At 65.4% G+C, this 22,633-nt stretch overlaps 2 protein-coding genes across 8 annotated transcripts; one reads left to right on the top strand and one right to left on the bottom strand.

Annotated features, from left to right (window-relative positions):
* Positions 1-58: 58 nt before the first annotated feature.
* Positions 59-22,039, top strand: ROBO4 (roundabout guidance receptor 4). 7 transcript variants are annotated; one of them, XM_054803184.1, is made up of 20 exons: positions 59-156; positions 279-323; positions 431-709; positions 790-928; positions 1,008-1,135; positions 1,744-1,856; positions 1,984-2,203; positions 2,299-2,420; positions 2,904-3,075; positions 3,157-3,307; positions 3,397-3,527; positions 3,991-4,167; positions 4,243-4,531; positions 4,625-4,867; positions 4,943-5,302; positions 5,420-5,569; positions 5,660-5,929; positions 6,012-6,334; positions 6,449-6,586; positions 6,683-7,922. In XM_054803184.1, exons 1-20 carry the CDS (start codon positions 93-95, stop codon positions 6,826-6,828), a joined length of 3,660 nt encoding a protein of 1,219 aa, XP_054659159.1. In that variant the 5' UTR covers positions 59-92; the 3' UTR covers positions 6,829-7,922. The 7 variants fall into 7 exon arrangements, with proteins under 7 accessions (XP_054659159.1, XP_054659162.1, XP_054659157.1 ...); XM_054803187.1 differs by having other exon boundaries at positions 60-156; positions 6,452-6,586; XM_054803182.1 differs by lacking the exon at positions 6,683-7,922 and adding an exon at positions 21,828-22,039 and having other exon boundaries at positions 66-156.
* Positions 8,235-20,434, bottom strand: ROBO3 (roundabout guidance receptor 3). The gene is made up of 27 exons (XM_054803179.1): positions 20,287-20,434; positions 17,215-17,541; positions 16,287-16,444; positions 16,071-16,191; positions 15,850-15,988; positions 14,984-15,111; positions 14,783-14,907; positions 14,349-14,520; positions 14,029-14,234; positions 13,235-13,334; positions 12,982-13,150; positions 12,718-12,884; positions 12,366-12,487; positions 12,049-12,268; positions 11,847-11,959; positions 11,560-11,731; positions 11,264-11,449; positions 11,154-11,177; positions 11,051-11,084; positions 10,870-10,970; positions 10,574-10,786; positions 10,319-10,463; positions 10,071-10,244; positions 8,901-9,007; positions 8,745-8,822; positions 8,555-8,686; positions 8,235-8,465 (listed from the first exon to the last, which is right to left on the bottom strand). Exons 1-27 carry the CDS (start codon positions 20,432-20,434, stop codon positions 8,251-8,253), a joined length of 3,996 nt encoding a protein of 1,331 aa, XP_054659154.1. The 3' UTR covers positions 8,235-8,250.
* Positions 22,040-22,633: the final 594 nt, after the last annotated feature.

Below are 22,633 nucleotides of genomic sequence, written 5' to 3'. Positions count from 1 at the left end.
GTCACCCCCCATCCGGAGCCGGATCCAGCCCCGGTGCCGGCGGGGAGGGACCGGGATTTAGGGAGGAAGCGGGAAGGCTAGCCAGGGCCGGCATGGCGGGCAGCTGGGCGATGGCGCTGGGCTTGGGGCTCTGCCTCGCCGCGCTGCACCGCGGAGGTGAGCGCAGCCCCTGGGAGGGCAAAACACCCTTAAATCTGCCCCCCCCCAAAATCAGGGCTGAGCCCATGCCCGCTCGGTGCACCCACCGCCATCCCCACTGCCTATGTGTCACCCCACAGGCTGCCACCCCCCCGGCACAGCCGCGGCACCCCAAACTGCAGCTGGTAAGGACAGCCCGTGGGGAGGATGGGGGGGGGAAGGGGGGGACGGGCGATGACACCCCAAAAAATCCCGCCCCCACCCCAGCCATGGTGTCCCCTCCCCACCGCAGCGCTGCGGGACAATTTCCGCCTGCACCCGGGAGATTTGGTGGCCACGGCCGGGCAAGCGTTGGAGCTGGATTGCGTCCCCCCCTCGGGGCACCCCGAACCCCGTGTCACCTGGAAGAAGGACGGGGTGACCTTGGACTTGACTGGTGACCGGTACGTGGTCACCAACGGGAAATTACGGGTGGCACCGGCGCGACGGAGCGACTCCGGGCTCTACGTCTGCGTGGCGGCCAACGCGGCGGGCGAGAGGGAGAGCCGGGGTGCCCACGTCTCCGTCCTGGGTAAGCCAAGGGTGTCCCGTGGGTGGTGGAAACATCTCACCCGATCCTGGTGCCACGTCCTCGATGTCCTCCCCCTGCAGAGAAACCGACCATCGTGCGGCGCCCGAGTGACACTGTGGTGGTGGCCGGCAGTGCCGTGGAGCTGGGCTGCGGCGCCCAAGGTGACCCAGCGCCGCGGGTGCAGTGGCACAAGGAACGCGGGGACCTGCCCTGGGGCAGGTAGGTGGTGGCAGGGTGGAGGTGTCCCATCCCTGGGGTGGGGTGGTGATGGGGCTGATGGAGAGCCGGTGACCCGCAGGCATGAGGTGGACCGGGAGAACACGTTGCGCCTCTACGCTGTGACGCCCGCTGACGCCGGCACCTACGTGTGTACAGCACAGAGCCAGCTGGGCACCGCCGCCGCCACCGCGCGCCTCCATGTGGAGGGTCAGTGGTGGGACTTCTGGGGCCTCCACCACCACGGGCACTCGGGGCCATCTGGGGGTCTGTGCAAGGGGAGCCATCTAAGAGGGTCTATCCAATGGGGTTCATCCAAGAGAGTCATCCGAGGAGGTCATCCAAGGGGAGTCCATCCATGGCGAGTCTATCCAAGGGGGGTCCATCCAAGGGCATCCATCCAAGGAGGTCTATCCAAGGGAGTCCATCCAAAAAGGGTCCATCTAACTGAGTCATCTAAGGGCACCCATTCAAAGAGGGTCCATTAAAAGGGGTACTTCCAAAGGGGGTCCATCTCAGATCCAGCACGAGGCATCCATTCAAAAAGTCCATCTCAGAGGGATGCATGAATGGAAGTCTATCATGGGGTCCATCAAAGAAGGTCCATCCGAGAGGTGTCCATCCAAGACAGATCTATCAAAGGGTGTCTGTCCAAGGGCGTCCATCCAAGAGGGGTCCATCCCAGGGGTCCATCTGAGTGGGTCCATTCGGGAGACATCAGGGTCTCCAGGCATGGGTATCTGAGGCGGGTGCCTGGGCAGGTGCTGGGGGACCTTGGTCCTGCCCGGTGCTGCTGTTAGCCTCCCTCTGCCCCACAGACCGGCTGCCGACGGGCCGGTGGGAGGCTGCGCCACAGGACCTGCTGGCCGTGCGGCTGCACCTGGACAACGGCACCACGCTGCCCGCTGCCGCCGTCCAGCTCCGCTGGCGGGTTGGTGTGATGCAGGGACATTCCCACCAGAGAGGTGGGATGGGACGTAGGGATGAGGCTGGAGCTCCGTCCCCATGTCCTGTCTGTGTCCCACCATGTCTCGTAACCCTTCCTCCATCCCCTCCAGATGCTGACGCCGGCGCCGGTGCCAGAGGGCTACGTGGTGCTGTACCGCTGCCTGCTCCCTGCCAGCACCTCCTGGGTCCAGCACGACGCGGGTGAGTTGCTCAGCACCGTCATCCCCGCGCTCCGCAGGGGCTACAAGTATGAGTTCAAGGTCCGACCCTACGCTGGAGGAACCCAGGGCTTGGACAGCAACAGCAGGCACCTCTGGATACCTGAGGAAGGTGCGTTTGGGGTGGGGTGCCCCCAAGGATGGCCGGGTGGAGGATGGGGGGGTCAGCTGGGGGTCCCAGGAGTCTCAGCACCGCTATCCCGGCAGTGCCAAGCGCGGCGCCTCAGCACGTCACCGTGGGCCAGGCTGAGATGGGGAACGGCACCGTGGTTGTGAGCTGGGAGCCACCTCCTCCTGAAGCCCACAATGGCATCATCCGGGGCTACAAGGTTTGGGATGACTGGGTGGGGGGGACAGGGGGGCTTCTGGCCAAAGAGGGTCTATCCAAGGGGTCCATCCAAAAGGGGTCAACCAAGGTGGAGGTCCATCCTAGGAGATCCATCTGAGGGGTCAATGTAAAGACGAGGGACATCCAAGTGGATCTAACCCAAGGAGGTCCATCCAAGTGGGTTCAACCAAAGGGAGCCATTTAAAGGGGTCATCCAAGGCATCTGTCCAAGAGGGGTCCATCAATGGGGATCCATCAAGGGGACTCATCTAAGGGGGCCCATCCAAGGGTGTTCATCCCAGCAGCATTCACCCAAGGGGGCTCATCAAAAGGGGTCCATCAAGGGGATTCATCTAAGAGAGTCCATCCAAGGGGGTCCATCCTAGGGGCGTTCATCCAAAGGGGTCCATTCAGGAGAGATCCATCAATGAGGATCCACCAAGGGGATTCATCTGAGGGGGTCCATCCTCTTGGTGCATACCAGGTCTGGTCAATGGGCGAGGGCTGGCAGCACCCCACCAACAGGACGGTGGATGGAGGCACCCGTCACCTGGAAACCCTCCTCCCAGGCCCCGGGGCCGAATTCTGCGTCCGGGTGGCAGCTTTCAACAGCGCAGGGCTGGGGGTGCCCAGCAACGCCACCTGCGGCATCCTGGGTAGGGGATGGGGAGCGAGGTGGGGCGCAGGCGGGGGGTCCGGGTGGTGGCACGGGGGTGACGCTGGTGGGACCCTTGCAGGGCTGACGGCGGGGAGCACTGGGGTGGCACAGGTGCTGCGGCAGCCCGCCGTCATCGCGGCCGCCGGCTCGCTGCTCTGGTTGGCCTTGCTCGCCCTCCTCCTCCTCCTCTGCCAGCGCCGCGCCAGCCAGGACGCCGTGGCTCGCCGCAGGTGAGTGGCCGTGGGGATGGGGGACGTGTGTGGGGGGGCTCTGTCGTGGTGGGGGTGGGATGCCCTGATGGCACCCCTTGCCCCCGCAGGCTGGTGGCTAGTGACTCGCCGTGGCTCGGTGGCCCCTGGAAACCTGGCTGTGACCCCCGAAACCTCAGCAGCAGCAGCAGCCTCAGCAGCCGGCTCCTGGGCAGCGATGGCAGGGACCCCCACCCCTCCAGTGAGCCCCAGGGGGCTGGGACCCCCCCCAGTGCCATGGGACCCCCACCCCTCCAGTGAGCCCCAGGGGGCTGGGACCCCCCCCAGTGCCATGGGACCCCCACCCCTCCAGTGAGCCCCAGGGGGCTGGGACCCCCCCCCAGTGCCACGGGACCCTCCCACAGGGTGCCCCGGGACCCCCACCCAGTTCCATGGGACCCCTCACCCACTGCCATGGGACCCCCACCCAGTGTCTGGGACCCCCCCAGGGTGCTATGGGACCAGCAAAGGGTGACCGAGACCCCCACCCTATGCCTGGGACCCCCGCGCCAGTGTCTTGGGACCCCCGCCTGTGTGCCCCCCCCTTGCCGTGGCACCCTTCTGCAGGCGGCAGGGATCGGGGGACAGACAGAGCTGAGGATGGCGGGGACAAGGGACACCCAGCTCAGCACCCATGGGTGCCCTGACCTCTCTGTCCCCTCCAGCCCTGTCCCTGGAGTCCCCGAGCCTCGGCCCCCCCACGCCCCCCAACCGCAGCAGCCTCCGTGGGGGGCACCCACCGCCCCTTGGGGACACCGGGTGTTGTGGTGGGGGGCACCCCGGGGTGCGCACCTCACCCAGCACCCCCAACCCGGCACCCTGGGAGCGCGTCCACAAGAGAGGTGGGTATGGGGGGGCGGGGGGGGGCACGGGGGGCAGCGGGGAGGTGGCTCACGGCTCGGTGTCGCCCCACGCAGAGCTGCACCAAGTGCACAGCACCCCGGTGATCACGGGTGGCCCCGGCCCCGTCACCGGGGGCAGAGGTGAGTGGGGGACAGGTTTTGGGCTGTCAGCCGGGTGGCCGCAGCAGAGGGGATGTGACGGTGACACCGACACCACCGCGCTGGATGGGGGGGACCCACGGCGGCTGCCGGTCTTCAGCTCCCCAAAACCCCGGCGGGGCAGCGCCTCGCTGACCTCCGCTGTCACCGGGTCACCAGTGACACCCCCGAGGCCACCCCACGCCTGGCACCCGCCGGTGACCAGGTAAGTCTGGGTGTCCCCACCCTGGGGACGCAGGTGGGTGCCCTGCACCCCACCCCCCTGCTGCAAAACCCACCGTGTCCCTGGCACCTGCAGGTCCCCAGCCACCGCCTGCCCCAGGGTCACCGAGAGCCCCAGGGACGTGTCACAGGTCACCAGGTGCCCCAAGGACGTGTGTTCGGTCAACGGGATCCCCAGGGAGATGTCCCCAGTCACCAGGCGCCCCAAGGACATGTCCTCGGTCAATGGGATCCCCGGAGATGTGTCCCTGGTCACCAGGTGCCCCAAGGACATGTCCTTGGTCAATGGGATCCCCAGGGAGATGTCCCCAGTCACCATGTCCTCGGTCAATGGGATCCCCAGAGATGTGTCCCTGGTCACTGAGAGCCCCAAGGACATGTTCCTGGCCACCAGGCACCCCAAGGACCCATCACCAGCCACCAGGCACCAGAGGGACACAATCTCAGTCACCAGGCACCCTGAGGACACATCCCTGGTCACCAGGCGCCCCAGGGACATGTCCCCAGTCCCCAGTCACCCTGAGGAGATGTCCCCGGTCACCAGTCACTGCAGGGACAGGTTCCTGGGCAGCAGGTACCCCAAGGACATGTCCCCAACCACCAGGCGCCCCAGGGACCCATCACCGGTGACGAAGCACCAGAGGGACATGTCACTGGCCACCAGGCACCCCAAAGACACGTCCCCAGCCAGTGGGCACCCAAGGGACATGTCCCCAGTCACCAGGATCCCCAAGGAGAAGTCCCCAGCCACCAGGTACTACAGGGACACATTCCCACCCACCAGGTACCCCAACATGTCCCTGGCCACCATGTGCCCCAGGGACCCATCACCAGTGACCAGGCACCCAAGGGACACATTTCTGGCCACCAGATACCCAAAAGACATGTCACCGGTCACCAGGTACCCAAAGGACACATCCCGAGATGCCAGGCACCCCAGGGACATGTCCCCCATCACCAGGCACCCTGAGGAGATGTCCCCAGTCACCGGTCACTGCCAGGACACATTCTTGGTCACCAGGTACTACAAGGACATGTCCCTGGCTGCCAAGTGCCCCAGGGACCCATCACTGGTGACCAGGCACCCGAGGGACATGTTCCTGATCACCAGGTACCCTGAGGACGTGTCATCAGCCACTGGGCACCCAAGGGACACATCCCCAGTCACCAGGCACCCCGAAGAGACGTCCCCAGTCACTGGTCACTGCAGGGACATGTTCTTGGGCAACAGGTACCCCAAGGACACGTCCCCGGCCACCAGGCACCCAAGGGACAGGTCCCTGCTCCCTGGTCGCCTCTCGCCGGTGCTCAGCGAAGGGGTCCTCACACCACAGCGGGTGGCCGAGGACCTGGAGATGGACCAGGACACCATCTGCCCCAGGTACACCCCATCCCCCCGCAGGACACCACTGTGGGGGCAGCATCCCCCAGTGCCAGCGGCATCCCCACCGTGTTCCCCGTAGCCCCCCGGCACCGACCACGCCACGGTCCTTCTCGCCGCTGCACACCTATGGCTACATCTACGGGCCACCAGCCTCCGAGCTGGGTGAGGAGGAGGAAGAGGAGGAGGAGGAGGAAGAGCGGCCAGCAACGAGGGGCTCCCCAGGGGGGTCGCTGCTGAATGGCTGGGGGTCCGTCTCGGAGGACAACTTCGCCAGCGCCCGCTGCAGTTTGGTGAGCTCCTGTGATGGCTCCTTCCTCCTGGATGCCAGCTTCGCCCGGGCGCTGGCCGTGGCCGTCGATGGCCTCTGCTTCAGCCTCGAGGACACCGATGGGGGCTACGGGGGTGAGCGAAGCATCCCCGGAACCCCCCTCTGACCCCAAGCTTCATCACCTCCCCCGGGAAGGTGGCCCCGTCTTGACACTGCGGTGATGCCACCATCTGCTGCCTTGTCCCCAGCAGGTCCCTCACCACCACCATCACCCTTGGACGGGGTCTTCTCACCTGGGGTCCCCATCCCCGCCTGGGACTGGGGGACAGCACTGGGGGTCCCACAGAGAGCAGGGACGGAGGCAGCCGTGGGCATCCCGCAGCACGGTGAGTGGCGCCCCAATGCCAGGGTGATGGGCACCGGGGGCGGTGCAGGCTGTCGCCTGGTGTGAGGTGCTGATAAAAGTCCCCTTTTCTTTCCAGGTGGCTGCGGGACGGGGGGTGGCAGCCCCCGGGCCAGGGTGGGCAGCGAGCGGGGGACAGGAGGGACAGGAGCGCAGCGGTCCCCAGGGCGTAGGACGCAGCAAGGCCAGAGTGCCCTCGGCTCGGCTAAAATCCAGCTTTATTAAGCGGTTCCCCAAAAAGGGGCCCTTTCCTAGCAAAAGCCACCCCCATAGGGTGGGTGGCACCACGGTGGGCAGGTGTCCCTCCTTCTCGAGTGTCCTTGTCTTCCCTCAGTGTCCTCATCCCTCCCCAGTGTCCCCACCCCTCCTCAGCATCCTCATCCCTCCCCAAATTGCTCACCCATCCCCACCGTCCTCATCCTCCCCAGATGTCCTCATCCCTCCCCAGTGTCCTCCTCCTTCCCCAGATCCTTGTCCCCCAACCATCCTCATCCAGCCCAAGCACCATTGTCCATCCCAAGTGTCCTTCTCCTTCCCCAGGGCCATTGTCCCCTGACTGTCCTCATCCCCGCTGACCGTTCTCATTTCTTCTGACTGTCCTTGTCCTTCCTCAACGTCCATGTCCTTCCTCAGCATCTTTGTCCCACCTCGACCATCCGTGGCCCTCCCAAGTGTCCTCATCCCTCCCAAGCCACCTTGTCCTTCCTGAATGTCCTTGCGCCCCTCCCCGAGTGTCCTCGTCCCTCCTAACCCTCCTCATCCCCAGGGTCCTCCTCCCTCCTGAGCATCCTCATCCTGCCCCACTGTCCTTGTCCCCCCGCAAGTCTCCTCATCCCTCTCCACCATCCTCATCCCCATCCTCTTCGTCCCTCCCTACTGTCCTTGTCCCTCCCGGGCAACCTCGTCCTTCCCCGGTGTCCTCATCCCCCTAACCATCCTTGTCCCCCAACCTTCCTTGTCCCTCCCCAGCACCCTCATCCCACCACAGTGTCCCTCCCACGTCTGCTCGCCCCCCAACTGTTCTCATCCCTTCCAACCCTCCTCACCCCCCCCAGCTCTCCTTGTCCCTCCTCAGCATTCTCATCCCTCCCAACTGTCCTTGTCCCCAGGGTCCTTGCCCCACCTGAGCCTCCTCCTCATCCCTCCCCAGCGTCCTTGTCCCTCCTGAGTATCCTTGTCCCTCCAATTGTCCTTGTCCCCAGCGTCCTCATCCCTTCCTGAGCATCCTCATCCCTCCCGAGCATCCTCGTCCCTCCCAACTGTCCTTGTCCCCAGGGTCCTCATCCCTCCCGAGCATCCTCGTCCCTCCCAACTGTCCTTGTCCCCAGGGTCCTCGTCCCTCCTGAGCACCCTTGTCCATCCTGACTGTCCTTGTCCCCAGGGTCCTCGTCCCTCCCGAGCACCCTTGTCCATCCTGACTGTCCTTGTCCCCAGGGTCCTCGTCCCTCCCGAGCACCCTTGTCCATCCTGACTGTCCTTGTCCCACCCCTCGCATCCTCATCCCCCCCTCGCGCTGCCGCCCGCCGGCCGCTGTCTCTGTGCAACCGTCTTTACATGGTGCCACTCAGAAATTAAAGGTCATCCCCCCCGTCCCCTCCACGTCCCAATCCCCGCGTCCCCAACCCTCACGCCGTCTCGCCCTCCGTTTCATCGCTTCTCCTGCGACGGGCAGGAAAACGGGGGGCCCGGGCGACGGCGATGGCCGGTCCCTTCGCCACGATCCCCCGGCGTCCGGCTGCGCCCCGAGCCGTGGCCGCGGGAGCCGGTGGAGCCGCGGGACGAGACGCTGCCCGTGGTGGAGCAGCTGCCGGACACCTGCCCTCGGGGCAGGCAGGAGGGTTTGCCGTAGGGGACGGCCTCGTCTGCAAGGCAGGGGACGCGGTCGGGGTTCGGCGGCGACACCCCCGCCCTCCCCAACACCTTCGGCACGTGGCCGGTGGCTCCGGCTTACCGCTGCGGGGTGGGCGATGGGCGACCTTGCGCTCGGCCCCGCTCGGCTCCTGCTCCGGCGAGGGCCTGGGGGTCTCGCCTGGCGGCGGCAGCGGTGGCGGTGGCAGGTCTGCAGCGGAGAGGGAGGAGAGGGCTGAGGTCCCCCAGACCCCCCCACCTTGACACCCCCCCCTTTCCCCCCCCTCACTCACCTCCCGGCTGCTTTTCCCGGCGGTAGCGGCTGCATTTGGGCTTCGGGCGACTTTTCGGGGTCTCCCCACGGGTTTTCCCTGGGGGTGAAGGCAGCGTCAGGCCCCCCCCCAGCCAGTGAGCCCCCTCCCACCCAAAACACCCCCCTCGGGGCTCACCCGTGCCGGGGGGGCGGCGGGCTCGGGGCAGGTGGCCCTCGCTGGTGTCCGGACTTGGCGGGGGGCTGGGTACCCGTGAGGGGGTGCCGACGCCGTGGGGGGGTCTCCTGGCAAAGGGGGGGGGGGGTGAGGCCTGGGGGTGGTGGGGAGTGGGGGGGGCTCGGTGGCCACCACGGTGCCGGCACGACTTCCCCGGTGCTGTGCCGTGCCAGAGCAGGGGGAAGGCACGTGGTGGCAGCACAGCTGGATGGCAGGGGCACAGCTGGATGGCAGGGGCACAGCTGGGCTTGCAAAGGGCAGCCGGGTGAGTGCAGCGACACAGCTGGGCGGAAGGGCCACAGCTGGATGGCAGGGCCACAGCTGGATCACGGCTGCACAGCTGGGTTGTGATGGCACAGCTGGATAAGAACTGCCCAGCTGGATTGCAAGCGCACAGCTGGGTTGCGGCTGTGTAGCTGGGTCACATCATAGCTGGGTTGCCAGCACTACTGGTTTGCAACTGCACAGCTGGATTGCAGCAGCACGTCTGGATTGCAATGGCACAGCTGGCGCCTGATGCCACAGCGGGACTGCAGTGGCACGCCAGGATTGCAATGGCACAGCTGGATTGCAGCGGCACTGCTGGATTCTGGAAGAGCCGCACAGCTGGATGGCAAAGCCTCAGCCAGCTCATGATGGCACAGCCACATCGCGCCAGCACAGCTGGATTGTCACACCGCAGCGAGCCCACCGTGTCACGGATGGATCATGACGTCGTGGCTAGAGCACGACCGGACAGCAGGGATGGATGGCGACAACGTGTATGGATCGTGAAGGAACATCTGGACCATGGTGGGACATCCAGACCCTGATGGGACATCTGGACCCCAATGGGACATCTGGACCCCAATGGGACATCTGGACCCCAATGGCATGGCTGGACCATGATGGCACAGTCCATCTGGATCATGACAACATGGCTGGATCATGATGGGACATCCAGACTCCAATGGAACATCCAGACCCCGATGGGACATCTGGACCCCAATGGCGTGGCCAGACCATGATGGCACACCAGGGCCTGATGGTGACAACATGGCTGGATCGTGGTGGGACACCCAGACTGTGGTGGGACATCCAGACCCCGATGGGACATCCAGACCAAGCGAGGCCCATCTCCCCATCTCCTACCGGTGCAGGCGAGGGCTATCAAAGTCCCGGAGGCGGGGGATGTCCTCGGCGGCGCGGGGCGACGGCGATGGCGTCAGCGTGGCGGTGGACCGGCAGCCGGAGGAGACGGCGGGCGAGGACGCGGCGGTGGCACAGGGGACATCCTCGCCGGGGTACCACTCCTGTGTCCCCAACCTGCGGGGTGGGGGCCACGGGGCGGGTGCTGGGACCAGCACGCCCTGGATCCCCCCTCTGGCCCCCACACTCACCCTCCAGCTGCCTCTTCCTCTTCATCCTCCTCCTCCTCCTGGGCGCAGCGGCTGAGCTCGCTGGCCGAGGGCGGCGGGGGCAGCAGCTCCATCCAGCTCACCGCCGGCGGTTTCACCGCTTGCCCCAGCTTCTTCCCTTTGGCCCCTGCGGCGAGGAAGGATGCCGGGGTGGGGGGGGGAGGATGCTGCGGGGAGGGGACCGCGCCACCGCCACCCCTCTGTGTCGTCCCCCCCGCCACCGTCCCACCGCCCTACCATGCTCGGCCCAGCCGCGGGGCGCTTGGGGGGCCGGGGCGTCCATCGGTGGGGGAACCCCCCCGGCGTAGGGGGGGGTCCCGTGCTGTGAGAACGGACGGGGGAAGGTGCGGAGCTCCTCGGCGCCTGCCTCGATGGTGCTGTACACCGGCCCCTCACCAGCCCCCGCCCCAAATGGCTCCGTCTGGGCGATGTAACGGGTGATGCCGGCTTCTGCGGAGGGCGGCCGGCACCCGTCAGCGTCGGCCACGACGCCCCCCAACCCGAGCCACCCGTCCCCACGACGAGCCCCTCACCGTTGTAGTATCTCTCGGTGGTCCCCAAGCAGCCGGCTGTACCGGCCACGCCGCTGCCACGCCACGCGTCTGCCAGCCACGGGTAACCGCCGCTGGCGGCCCTGCGAGGAGACGGGGTGAAGGGGTGCCAGGGGTCGGCAATGGGGGTCCTGGGGAGGGGGGAGGGTACCGGGGGGGTTACCTGGGGCTGCCACGTGCCGGAGCCGGGAAGGCGACTGCGGAAAGAGGTGGGGGTGAGGGCGGCGGGGGGCCACGCCGGGTCCCCGCAGCGCCTATAGGCTTACCGGCGGGCGTATAGGCGAAGGATGCTGTAAAGAGAGGGGTGGTGGGTGGGGTGACGGGGGCTGGAGCGGGGTCGGGGGGAGCCCCAGGGGCAGCCACCCCCACCCCATACCGGCAAAGTGGCTCAGCTCTTTCTTCCTCCGGCGGCGGCCGTAGAGCCAAGCGGCAAAGGCGGCAAGGATGACCCAGCAAGCGCCGCCAACGCCGGCGATGAAGGCTGGCTGCCTGGCCACCTCGGCCAAACGCTCCGCCATGCTGGTCCCACCCGCCGGCCCCGCGTCCCGCTCCGCCGGGGGGTCTGCAGGCGACACGGGGGAGGGGGACGCAGCGGCGCGAGGAGCGGTCCCCAGCGCCAGGGCGACCCCTGCCACCCCCCACCCCCCGGTGCGGCGGCGACGAGGGACTCACCGATGCGGATGGGGACGGGAGCGCTACGGGCACCCACGCCAGCACCAGTGGCGGCGGCAACTTCAGCACGGTAAGGGACGCCGGGGACCAGCCCCCGCAGCACCGTCGCCAGCACCGTCCCCTCCACGCTCTGGTTGATGTGGAAGCGGCTCTCGTTGCCCAAGCACCAGATCTGGGGGGGTGGGGGGGGGATGGACACCCGATGGGGACGCTCGCAGGGACGCCGTGACACAGCGTCGTGGGGGATGCAGGGCACACGCTGCCCCCTCGCTGCCGCCAGCCCTTACCCGGTAATCACGGATGATGCCGTTCTGCTCGGCCGGCGGTGGCGGCTGCCACGAGATGCGGACGCTGGTGCCATTACCGGCTACGCTGACGGCTCGCGGCGGGGCGCTGGGGACTACCGGGGAGGGGGGACACACGCACACGGGGTGTCATCCCCCGGGCGACCCTGGGGACCCCCGCCGCGCCCCACATCCCCACGCTCACCCGCCTCGGGGGTGCGCAGGGCACGCACGGCGCTGTCGGGGCCGTGGAGGTGATGGAAGTAGGGTCGGACCTTGACCTCGTAGTCCCGGCCCCGCCGCAGCTCAGTCAGCAGGGCCCCCCGCTCCCCCGGCGCCCGCACTGCCCGCGCCTCCTCCCAGTGCCCGCCGCGCTGCCGGTAAAGCACCCGGTAACCCTCGAGGAAGGGTGCTTGGCGCTCCACCTGCGGATGCAAGGGAGGGCGCAATGGCGGGGGGATGCTCAACACCAGGAGCCCTGCACCGGTGGCACGGCACGGCACGGCACAGCACGGCACTCACGGTCCAGGCGAGGCGGACAGCACCCGGTGGCAGCACCACGGGCTCCTGAAGGTGCACGGCCACTTGTGCCAGCTCCCGCTGCACCCGCTCGGGGTCCGGCCCTTGCTGCGTGGGGCTGGCGTCTGCCAAAAATATGAGACGGTGGAGGGGCTGTGCACACCTCCATCAGCATCATCGGGTAGGGATGCACCCAAGGGTGGTGGGTCCATTAGCAGCCCCACTGGTGTCACCAAGTGAAGATGCACTCAAGGGTGGTGGGTCCACGGGCACCTCCGTTGGCGTTACCAAGTGAGGATGTACCCAAGGGTGGTGGGTGCATGGACCCCTCCACCGGCATCCCTGTGGGTCTCACCTTGGGTGCACACGGGCTCCGAGACACCACTGGGGTCGCTGACCCCGTAGGCGTTGACTGCCCGCACCAAGAAGAGATAGACGGTGTCGGGGACGAGGCCGCTCACCGTGTGGGTCTCACCCTCCACGTCAGTTGCCACCGTCTGCCACGGGCCACCTGCCGCCTGGCTGCCGGGCGACAGAGGTGACCCGTGGCAGGGTGGCACCAGGACACTGCATCACCCCTGCAGTGGGGTGCATCACAGAGAGGGTGCTTGCAAGATACCTGAAAGCCTCCACAATGTAGGAGGTGGCATCAGTGGCACCACTGTCCTCGTTCGCTTTCCAGTTCAGGGTGACGCTGGTTTTGGTGACGTTGGTGACCACGGGGGTGGAAGGTGGCCTGGGGAGGACGCCGGGCTTGGGGGATGGTGGGGAGAGGCTGGATCCTTCATCTGTGGGGAGGTGCATGGACATGTGGGGTGGTTTCGTCCCCGGTGCCATGGTGTCCCCGCTGCAATGACGTCCCCGTGACCAACCTTGGACCTCCAGGGAGCCACCCCAGCGTCTCTCGCCCGCCGAGCTGGTGGCCACGCACTCATAGTGCCCGGAGTCCGTCACCTGCGAGGGGAAGAGCTCCTGCCCCATCACCCTGAGCACCCGTCACCTTGGCACCCACCACCCTGAGCACCCACCAACCGTTGCACCCACCACCCTTTACACCCACCACCCCTTGCATCCACAGCCCTGAGCACCCATTGCCCTTTGCACCCACCTCTCCGAGCACCCACCACCCTGAGCACCCGCCACCCGTTGCACCCACCAAGCCGAGCACGAACAACCCTGAGCAGCCACCATCCCTTGCACCCACCACCCTGAGCACCCACAACTCTGAGCTCCCACCACCCCGAGCACCCACCACTCATTGCACCCACATCTGTGAGCACCCACCACCCATTACACCCACCACCCTTTGCCCCTCTCACCGCTTGCACCCATGTCCCTGAGCACCCACGTCCCCGAGCACCCACCCCCTCGAGCACCCATCTCCTTTTGCACCCACCCCCCTGAGCACCCATCTCCATTTGCACTCACCCCCCCAAGCGCACACCACCCTGAGCACCCACCCTCCTCAGCACCCACCTCCCTTTGCACCCACCCCCCCGAGCACCCACCACCCTGAGCACCCACCCCCCTGACACTCACCTCCCTTTGCACCCACCCCCCGGGCACCCCCGCCCCTGCACCCCCAGAACCCCTCCCACCCCCGCAGTGCCACCCATGGGTGCCCACGGGGGTGGGTGCCCTGCGCCCCCACTCCCAGCCGGCTCACCCGGAGGCCGGTGATCTGCAGGGTGCCGTTCTGCAGCAGGCTGGTGCGGGGCTGGGCACCCACCAGCACGCTCCCATCCTTCAGCCACCCCACGCTGGCCGGGGGGTCACCGCCCCCCACCCAGCATGGCAACCACGCCGTGGCCCCCACCGGCAGCACTGTCCGGTTAGCAGGACCCCGGCGGATCCCCGGCAGTGGGTGCTCAGCTACGGGCCAAAAAAAAAAACAAAACAAAACAAAAAAAAAGGGAATTCCTCGGGGCAGGGATCAGTGCCACTCGTGTAACGAATGTGGCCGTTCTCTGCCAGCGTGGGACTCACCCTCTGCCACCTCCAGCCGCGCCTTGGCCAGGACGCTGCCGGCCACGCTGATGGCCTGGCACAGGTAGTAGCCGGCGTCGGTGGGCTGCACGTCGGCGATGGTGATGGCACCGCCGGGGCTGACTGAAAAGCGGCCGGTGGGGTACGGGGGCTGGCCGGGGAACAGCAGGGTCTGGGGGGGAGGGAGGGGTGCAGAGCGCTGCTGAGTGCAGGGGGGGCGGGAGAGGGACAAGGGTGGGGTGAGGATGGGGACAGCGATGGAGACGGGGAGAGGGATGGGGATGGAGATGGGATAGGGACAGGAATGGGGACAGGCATGGGGATGGGATGAGGATGGGGACAGGGACAGGGAAGGGGATGGGGATGGAGATGGGGATGGGGACAGGGATGGGGACGGGGACAGGGATGGGGGCAGGAACGGGACAGACACAGACCTGGCTGCCCTCCTTCTGCCAAAACACGGCGGGTGGTGGGTTGCCCTTGCTCTCGCACCGGAAGGTGACGTTCTGGCCGGCGGTGACGGTCTGGTCACGGGGCCCAGTGACGAGCTGGGGGGGCACTGCCACAGAGAAAAGGGCTTGCCGGCTGCTTTTCTGGCACCTGTGGGTGCCCCCTCAGGGACACCCCCCCCTTACCGTGCACGGTGAGGGTGCCTGACGCCTCCGACCTGCCCACAGTGTTGTCGGCCACACAGGTGTAGGTGCCCTCGTCCTCTGCCCGCAGCCGGCTGATCCGCAGGGTGTTGTCGGGCAGCACCTCCCACCTGGGGGGACCCCACGAGGCCGCCGCGCCGGCAGGGTGCCGGGGCACCGGAAGGGCGCAGGGTGCCGAGGGGATGTGGGATGCAGTGAGGATATGGGATGTGGGATGCGGTGAGGATACGGGATGTGATGGGGATGCGACACGTGATGGGGATTGGGATGTGATGGGGATGTGGGATGTGATGGGGATGCGACACGTGATGGGGATGTGACACGTGATGGGGATTGGGATGTGATGGGGATTGGGATGTGATGGGGATGCGACACGTGATGGGGATTGGGATGTGATGGGGATTGGGATGTGATGGGGATGCGACACGTGATGGGGATTGGGATGTGATGGGGATGCGACACGTGATGGGGATGCGACACGTGATGGGGATGTGACACGTGATGGGGATGCGACACGTGATGGGGATGCGACACGTGATGGGGATTGGGATGTGATGGGGATTGGGATGCGATGGGGATTGGGATGCGATGGGGATACAGGATGTGATGGGGATGTGACACGTGATGGGGATGTGGGATGCGATGGGGATGCAGGATGTGACGAGGATGGAGGACAGGCATGGGATGCGGTGGGGATACTCGGTACCACGGGGAAGTGACGGGGAGCAACGAGGCTGCGAGACGCTCCAGGCACACCAGACTGGCACGCAGCGATGCCATCGGGCTGCACTGTGGCCCCCCCCTCGCCCCTGGCACCCACCGCGCCAGCCCCCTCACCCACCGCTTACCTTCCCGGCGGCATGTCGCCCTCCTCCTTGCGCCAGCGAGCCGCCGGCCGGGGGTCCCCCACCGCCTCGCAGGGAAACTCCGCCGTCCCCTCCACCAGCACCGCCTGGTTGAGGGGCCTCTTGCCGAACGCCGGGCGCTCTGCGGGGCGGCCGTCAGTCCCGCCAGGACGGTACCAACCCCCCCCCCGACCCGACGCCCCAAAAATGACGTCCCCACGCACCGAAGACCACCAGCTCGGCCGGCTCGCTGTCCCTCTCCCCCACCACGTTGGTGGCCACGCAGACGTAGACGCCGGCGTCGCTCTTGCGGGCGCTGGCCAACATCAGCTTCCCGCCGCGTATCTGCCGGGCAGCCCTACTCAACCGGGGCGGGGGGGCTCAGGACCCCCCACCCCCACCCCTGGTTTTGGGGACGCCCCCCGCTCCGTATCCCTCACCGTCAGGCGCTCATCCTTGTCGCTGAGCCGGGCGCCGTTCTTCTTCCAGGAGACGCTGGGTTCGGGGTGGCCGCGGGGGGGGACGCACTCCAGGACGGCCGGTTCGCCTGCCGCCACCGCCACGTCCCCGGGGGGCTGCCGGAAATCGTCCCGCAGCACTGGGGGGGGCACGACATCAGCCCTGCCTCTGCTTGCCCATGCCTTGAGCCGGGGACACCCCCCCCTCCCCTTTTTCCCAGCGTGGAGGTGCTGTGCTTAACGTCGGCAGGACTTGGGTCCGACCCCCGCGCGGGGTGTAACCCCCCCCCAAATCTAGTGTTGTCGGTCTCCCCCCCCCCCCCAACCAAGACCTGGCGATTGAGCTAAGCTCACATCTCGGTCTAAGCCCGGTCTGGATTTAAGCCCAGCATCATCCCAGTCCTGGGTCTAACCCTGAGCCTCGGCCGCAGCCCAGAGGAGCCACGTGAGGGGCGGGGGGGGGGAGCACCAGGGGCGTTATTTTCATCTATTTCACTTATTTTCACTTATTTTAATTTATTTTCAATCATTTTCACTTAATTTATTTTCACTTATTTGAATTTATTTTCAGTTATTTTCATTTCTTTTCACTTCTTTTCATTTCTTTTCACTTCATTCAACTTATTTTCCCTCATTTTCATTTATCTTCCCTTACTTCCACTCATTTTCCTTTACTTTCACTCATTTTCAATTATTTCCCCCTCCTTTTTGTTTCTTTTCATTTCTTATCACTCCTTTTCATCTATTTTCGCTCGGTTTTGCCCCTTTTCACTTACCAGCACCAGGCCTTTGTGGGGGGTGGGTTGCAGTCCCTCACCCCCCCGCAGCCGGGCTCAGCTGTGACACCAACCCCCCCCAGAAAAAATCCCCCCCAACCCCAGCTGTCCCCCGCCCGCGCCCGGGGACTCACCGGCCACCTCCAGGGTGGCGTTTCGGCTGGTGGCCTCCCCCAGGTAATTCCTGGCCACGCAGACGTAGACCCCCTCGTCGGGCTTCCCCCGCCGGCCGTGGAGGATGCGGAGGAAGAAGAGGGACCCCCCCGGGAGGAGGGTGCGGTGGGAGCGGGGGTCCTCCCGGTCCGTCTCCACGCGCTCCCCGTCTTTGTACCACTCCACCGCCGGGGACGGGCGACCTTCGGCTTTGCAGCTCAGGGTGGCCGGTTCGCCCTTGGAGACCAGGAGATCCGTGGGGTGCTCCACGATACGGGGGGCCGTGTCCTCCAGCTGGGGGTGGGACCCTGCGTGAAAAATGGGGGGGGGGGCGTTGGGGGGCTGAGCATCCTCCATCGGCTTGGACAGCACTTTCCTGGCACCATCACCTGCGTGGCTTAGTGAGCAGGAGGTGAGATGAAGTGTGGCCGGGTCTCAGCCAGAGTATATTCCTCCCACCCCAGAGTTAAGATGACCAGGAGGTGAGATGAAGTGTGGCCGGGTCTCAGCCCAGTGTATCTCCACCACCCAGGAGGTGAGATGAAGTGTGGCCAGGTCTCAGCCCAGTGCATTCCGCTCCACCCACCCCCCCACCCATGCAGGGTGGCTGCTGGTGAGGTGGGAGCAGGACCGGGAGGGTGTCAGACCTTGGACCCACAAGGGTGGGGACAGGGGGACAAAGTAACTCCGCCCCAGTAACGCCCCTTTTCTGTCCAGTTTCCAACTGGGCATCCCTGGGGAAATGGGGTTGGGGCTAAATTCCCCCCAAAGGTGGTTTTTTTCCATCAGCTGCAAGTGATGATTTTCTGTAGTGGAGCTGGTAGCTCCAGGTTGCAGGAAACAATTTTAAGTTAAAAACCCAACATATTGGGTCTGTGGGGCTGTTCCAGGAAAATCCCCACCATTAGGGCATGGGAATTAATGAACGCTCATTAACGGTGGGGTAATTAATGCTCATTAATGCTGGGGACACGGCCCACCCGTGTCCCCCGTGCCACCCACGGCTGGCACTGCAGTTCAGGCTGTGGTCACCAAGTGTCACTGCTGTCACAGAGACCGGCTGCGTGCACGCGCAAATGCACGCCCAGACATGCACGCACACGCAGCTTGCACGCCCATCTGTGTGCGTGCATGCACGTGCATGCACACGCGTGCAGCCATGCATGCATCCACATGCGTTTGCACACATGCACGCACTTACATACACACGTGCGCATGCAGGTGCACGCACATGCGTGTGCGTTCGCACAGGGGCATGCATGCACACGCTTACACACACAAGCAGATGCATTCAAACATGTGTGCAGGGGTGTGTATGCACGCACTTACAGACAGACACACATGCAGGTGCATGCACACACATGTGCGCTGACACACGGGTGTGCATGTATGCACTTATACACATAGCTACATGCACACACATGTGCATTCACGCAGGGGCGTGTGTGCATGCGCTTACACACAGATGCATTCATGCATGTGTGCATTCATGCAGGGACATGCAGGGACGTGCACGCACACACGTGTATTTACACGGGGGCGTGTATGCACACACGGACATGCATTTGCACATGCACTTGCACTTGCATACGGGCATGCACATCCATGCACATCCACACATGAACTCAGGCGGGGCGCACAAGCCTGTGCTTCCCCACATCCCTGCACGCACGCACACACATGCACATGCATGCACACACTTGCACACGCATGCACATGCTTGCACACACATGCATGCAGCTCCACACGTGCACCTGCATGCCCATGTCTCTCCATTTGCACACGCGTGCACACAGGCTCCTGCCCCAGCTCCCGAGCATTGAGGCGGGAGGGACGACAGGCTGCGATTTGGGGCGCCCTGGGTGGGCAGGATGGGTTGCCATGGGGATGGGATGCGGCTGCCATGGGGACGGGGAGGGATGCTGCGGGGTACCGGGTACCCTGTGGGGCGGCGGCGGGGTGGGGTGGGCACAGCGGGGGCCGAGGGGGCCGCAGCTGGGCCGGTGACTAATTGGGATGAGCGGGGGGTCAGGCCAGGCCCCCTCCTGTGCCCGGCTGGCTGCGCCGGGTGGGGGGTCCCGCAGGGGTTTGGGGGACCCCCCCTTTGATCAACCATCCAGAGCCAAACAGAGGGGGAAGTTCAGACTAAAAAAGAGGAGAAAAGCTCAAAAAGTGCTTAAAATTCTGACGGATGCTCCCTCACTCACCTCCCCGGGACCCACAGCCAGCCCAGGCTGCCCCCCTCTGCCCCCCGCTCCATCCCAGCTCGGGGACACGGGGTCTGTTTGGGGACACAGGGCTGGTTTGGGGACACGGGGTCTCTCCTGGCTCAGGGTCTGGGGGGTTGGTTTGGGGACACAGGAACAGTTTGGGGACACGAGGGTCCCTCCTGGCTCCAGGACGCAGAGCTGGTTTGGGGACGTGGAGAGGGTTTGGGGACATGGGGCTGGTCTGGGGACTTGGGGACTTGGTTCAGGGTCTGGGGGTCAGTGTGGGGACACGGGACCGGTTTGGGAACAGGGAGTGGCTCCCCGTTTGGGCTTTGGGGACATGGGGCTGGTTTGGGGACACGGGGTCAGTACTGGTTTGGGGTCTAGGGACCAGTTTGGGGACACAGGGTCACTCCCAATCTGGGGACACAGGGCTGGTCCCAGTTTGGAGTCATGGGGACTGTCTGGGGACACGGGATCACTCCTGGTCCGGGGGTCCAGGGGTCGGTTTGGGATCACAGACCAGTCCCGGAGTGGGGACATGAGGCTGATTTGGGGACACCCGTTGGCTCCCAGTTTGGGGACATGGGGCAGGTCCCAGTGTGGGGACATGGGGACCGTTTGGGGACCCGGGGCTGGTCCTGGTGGGGTCCTAGCTCGGGACTGGGGGACTGGGGGCTATTTCCAGCATCTCTGCTGGACCGGGGACCCTGGGACACTGGGACAACGGGACACTGGGACATGGGGACAGCGGGACACGGGGACACTGGGACAACGGGACACTGGGACATGGGGACAGCGGGACACGGAGACAGCGGGACACTGGGACACGGGGCCACGTACCGTTGCCGGGGGTGAGGCCGGGGAGATGGAGCGCAGCGATGGTGCGGTTGATGCCGAGCAGGAGCTGGGAGGAGTTGGAGCCCTCCGCCCCCAGCGAGTCGGCGAACAGGTTCATCTGCAGCAGCGTCTTCAGCAGGTACCGCAGCATCCTGGCCCGGCTTGGCTAGGCTCGGCTTGGCTAGGCTGGGCTCAGCACGGTTCTACCCGGCGCGGCTCGGCTCGGCTGGGCTGGGTGAGGCTCCGCTCAGCGCGGTCCGACCCAGCACGGCTCGGCACGGCTGAGCTCGGCTTGGCTCGGCTCGGCTCTACACGACGCGACCCAGCTCAGCTCGGCTCGGCACGACCCGGCTGGGCTCCGCACGGTCCGACCCAGCGCGGCTGAGCTCGGTTGAGCTCGGCTCAGCCCAGCACGGCTCAGCTGGGCTCGGCTCAGCCCGCGGCACCGCCCCCCGGGTCCGGCGGGGAGGGGGGGGCGCGGCCAGAGCGGTGCGGGGGCGGGGGGGGAGATGGGGGTGTCCCTGCCCCCCCTTTTGGGAAGGGGGATGGGGGGTGGGAGGGCTCCATGGTAGGAGGGGGATTGGGGTGACTTGGGGGGGGGGCAGAGGAAAACGGGGGGTCCTGTGTTGGGGGGGGAGGAGGAGGAAGGGGTGTGCTGCCCTGCCGCGTCCCACAGAACGCGACACCCCACGGGGCTGCCGTCACCCCCCACCCCGGGTCACCCCCCAGTGAACCCCAAAAGGCAGCTTCGCCCCCCACCCCATGGGAAAACGCAGCTGCTTTGGGGGGGGGGGCATGTACCCCAACAGTGGAGGCGGGTACCGCTTTTGGGGGTGCTGGTACCGCCAGTGGCCTTGAACTTGGGGTGGGGAGGACAAGCCTCAGCGAACGGTGCCGTCGAATTCATAATTAGCAATTAGCTGCTTAATTAATGCGCTGGGGTGGAAGTGTGAAGCAATGCGCTTCCTCCAGTGAGCCCCCCGTTATGGGGGGGTGTCGTTATGGGGGGGCTCTTTATCGGGGGGGTGTTCATTATGGAGGGGTTCGTTATGGGGGGGGTTCGTTACGGTGGCACTAACGACCTCTTTGGAATAGGGCAAAGGTGGGGGTGATGATGGGGGGGGAAGGGGGTTTGGGGGTGTGGGGAGCCCCTGGGGGGCTGGATGGGGATGGGGAGGAGAGAGGAGGTGGGGAGGGGAAGGGGCGATGGGGGAGGACCGGGGTGGGGGGGTCACATCTGGGGCGCACTGGGTAGGGTGAGCGGGAGAGGGGGCCTCACATCTGGATGGGGAGCCTGGCCTTTGCATGCCCGGAGAGGGGGCGGGTGTGCCCCAGTGGTGGTGCACATCTGGAGCTCTCAGGGCACAGCTGGGGAGGGGGAGGGCTTTTTTCGGGGACTTCTGGGGCACCAAGGGCCTCCAGGATGGATCTGGGAGGGTTGGGGGTTCGGGGGAGGGGGGCTGTGTGCGTTTGGGCAAACATCTGGAGGGCTCAGGTCACAGCTGGAAGGGTCCCCAGGGTCACAGCTGTGTGCACACCTGAAGGCGCAGCGCACATCTGGAGACCCGGGCCGTTTGCAGTTACGCACACCTGGAGGCACAAGTAGGAGGTAGGCGAGCACACATCTGGATGCACATCTGGAGAGCTTCCCCACACCCCCCCGGAGCTGCTCTGGGGCCACAGACAGGCACGTATGCACACCCCTGCACACATCTGGGACCGCTCAGCCTCAGCAGCTTCCTCGGGGCTCTCTGGATCCCACCGAATCTGCCAGATCCCACCAAATCTGCCGGATCCCAGCACTGCCGGCGACGGCGAAGCTCTATCCCGTCGTCTTGGGGGCGATGCATTATTCATCCATCCATCCATCCATCCATCCATCCCTCTCTCAGCCAGGCACGGAGAAAGTAAATAAATATTAATTTAATAGGATCACAAAGCTTTTCCGTTTCTCCTGCTGGGGATGAGGCAGGATCCCAGTAGGATCAAAAAAAAAAAAAAAAGAGAGAAATAAATTATCCATAAAATAACAGGTTTACCCAACTATTATCCAAATAATTCACCAGGATGGGAATTGAAGATGATGCTGGAATATTAAATGCTGTGGTTATTCCCCCTCCCTCTCCTTTTGGGTGTCCCCAAAAAGCCGAGCTGCAGGGACAGGACATCTCCGACCTGGGAATAAGGGACGGAAAGGGATGTGAATTCCCAGAAAGCTTTTGGGCCTCTCTTCATGGAGTGCTTGGAAGAGAGCGGACTTTTTAACGGGAATCCTGGAGTTGGGTATTTTGGGGAGCCCCAGGGATTAAAGCAACCTCTGTATTAATCCTGCTACGAGGCCCGTGGCTGC

Source organism: Grus americana, chromosome 24, assembly GCF_028858705.1.
Source record: "Grus americana isolate bGruAme1 chromosome 24, bGruAme1.mat, whole genome shotgun sequence".
Classification (NCBI taxonomy): Eukaryota; Metazoa; Chordata; class Aves; order Gruiformes; family Gruidae; genus Grus; species Grus americana.
This window is presented reverse-complemented; position numbering and strand designations above follow the sequence as displayed.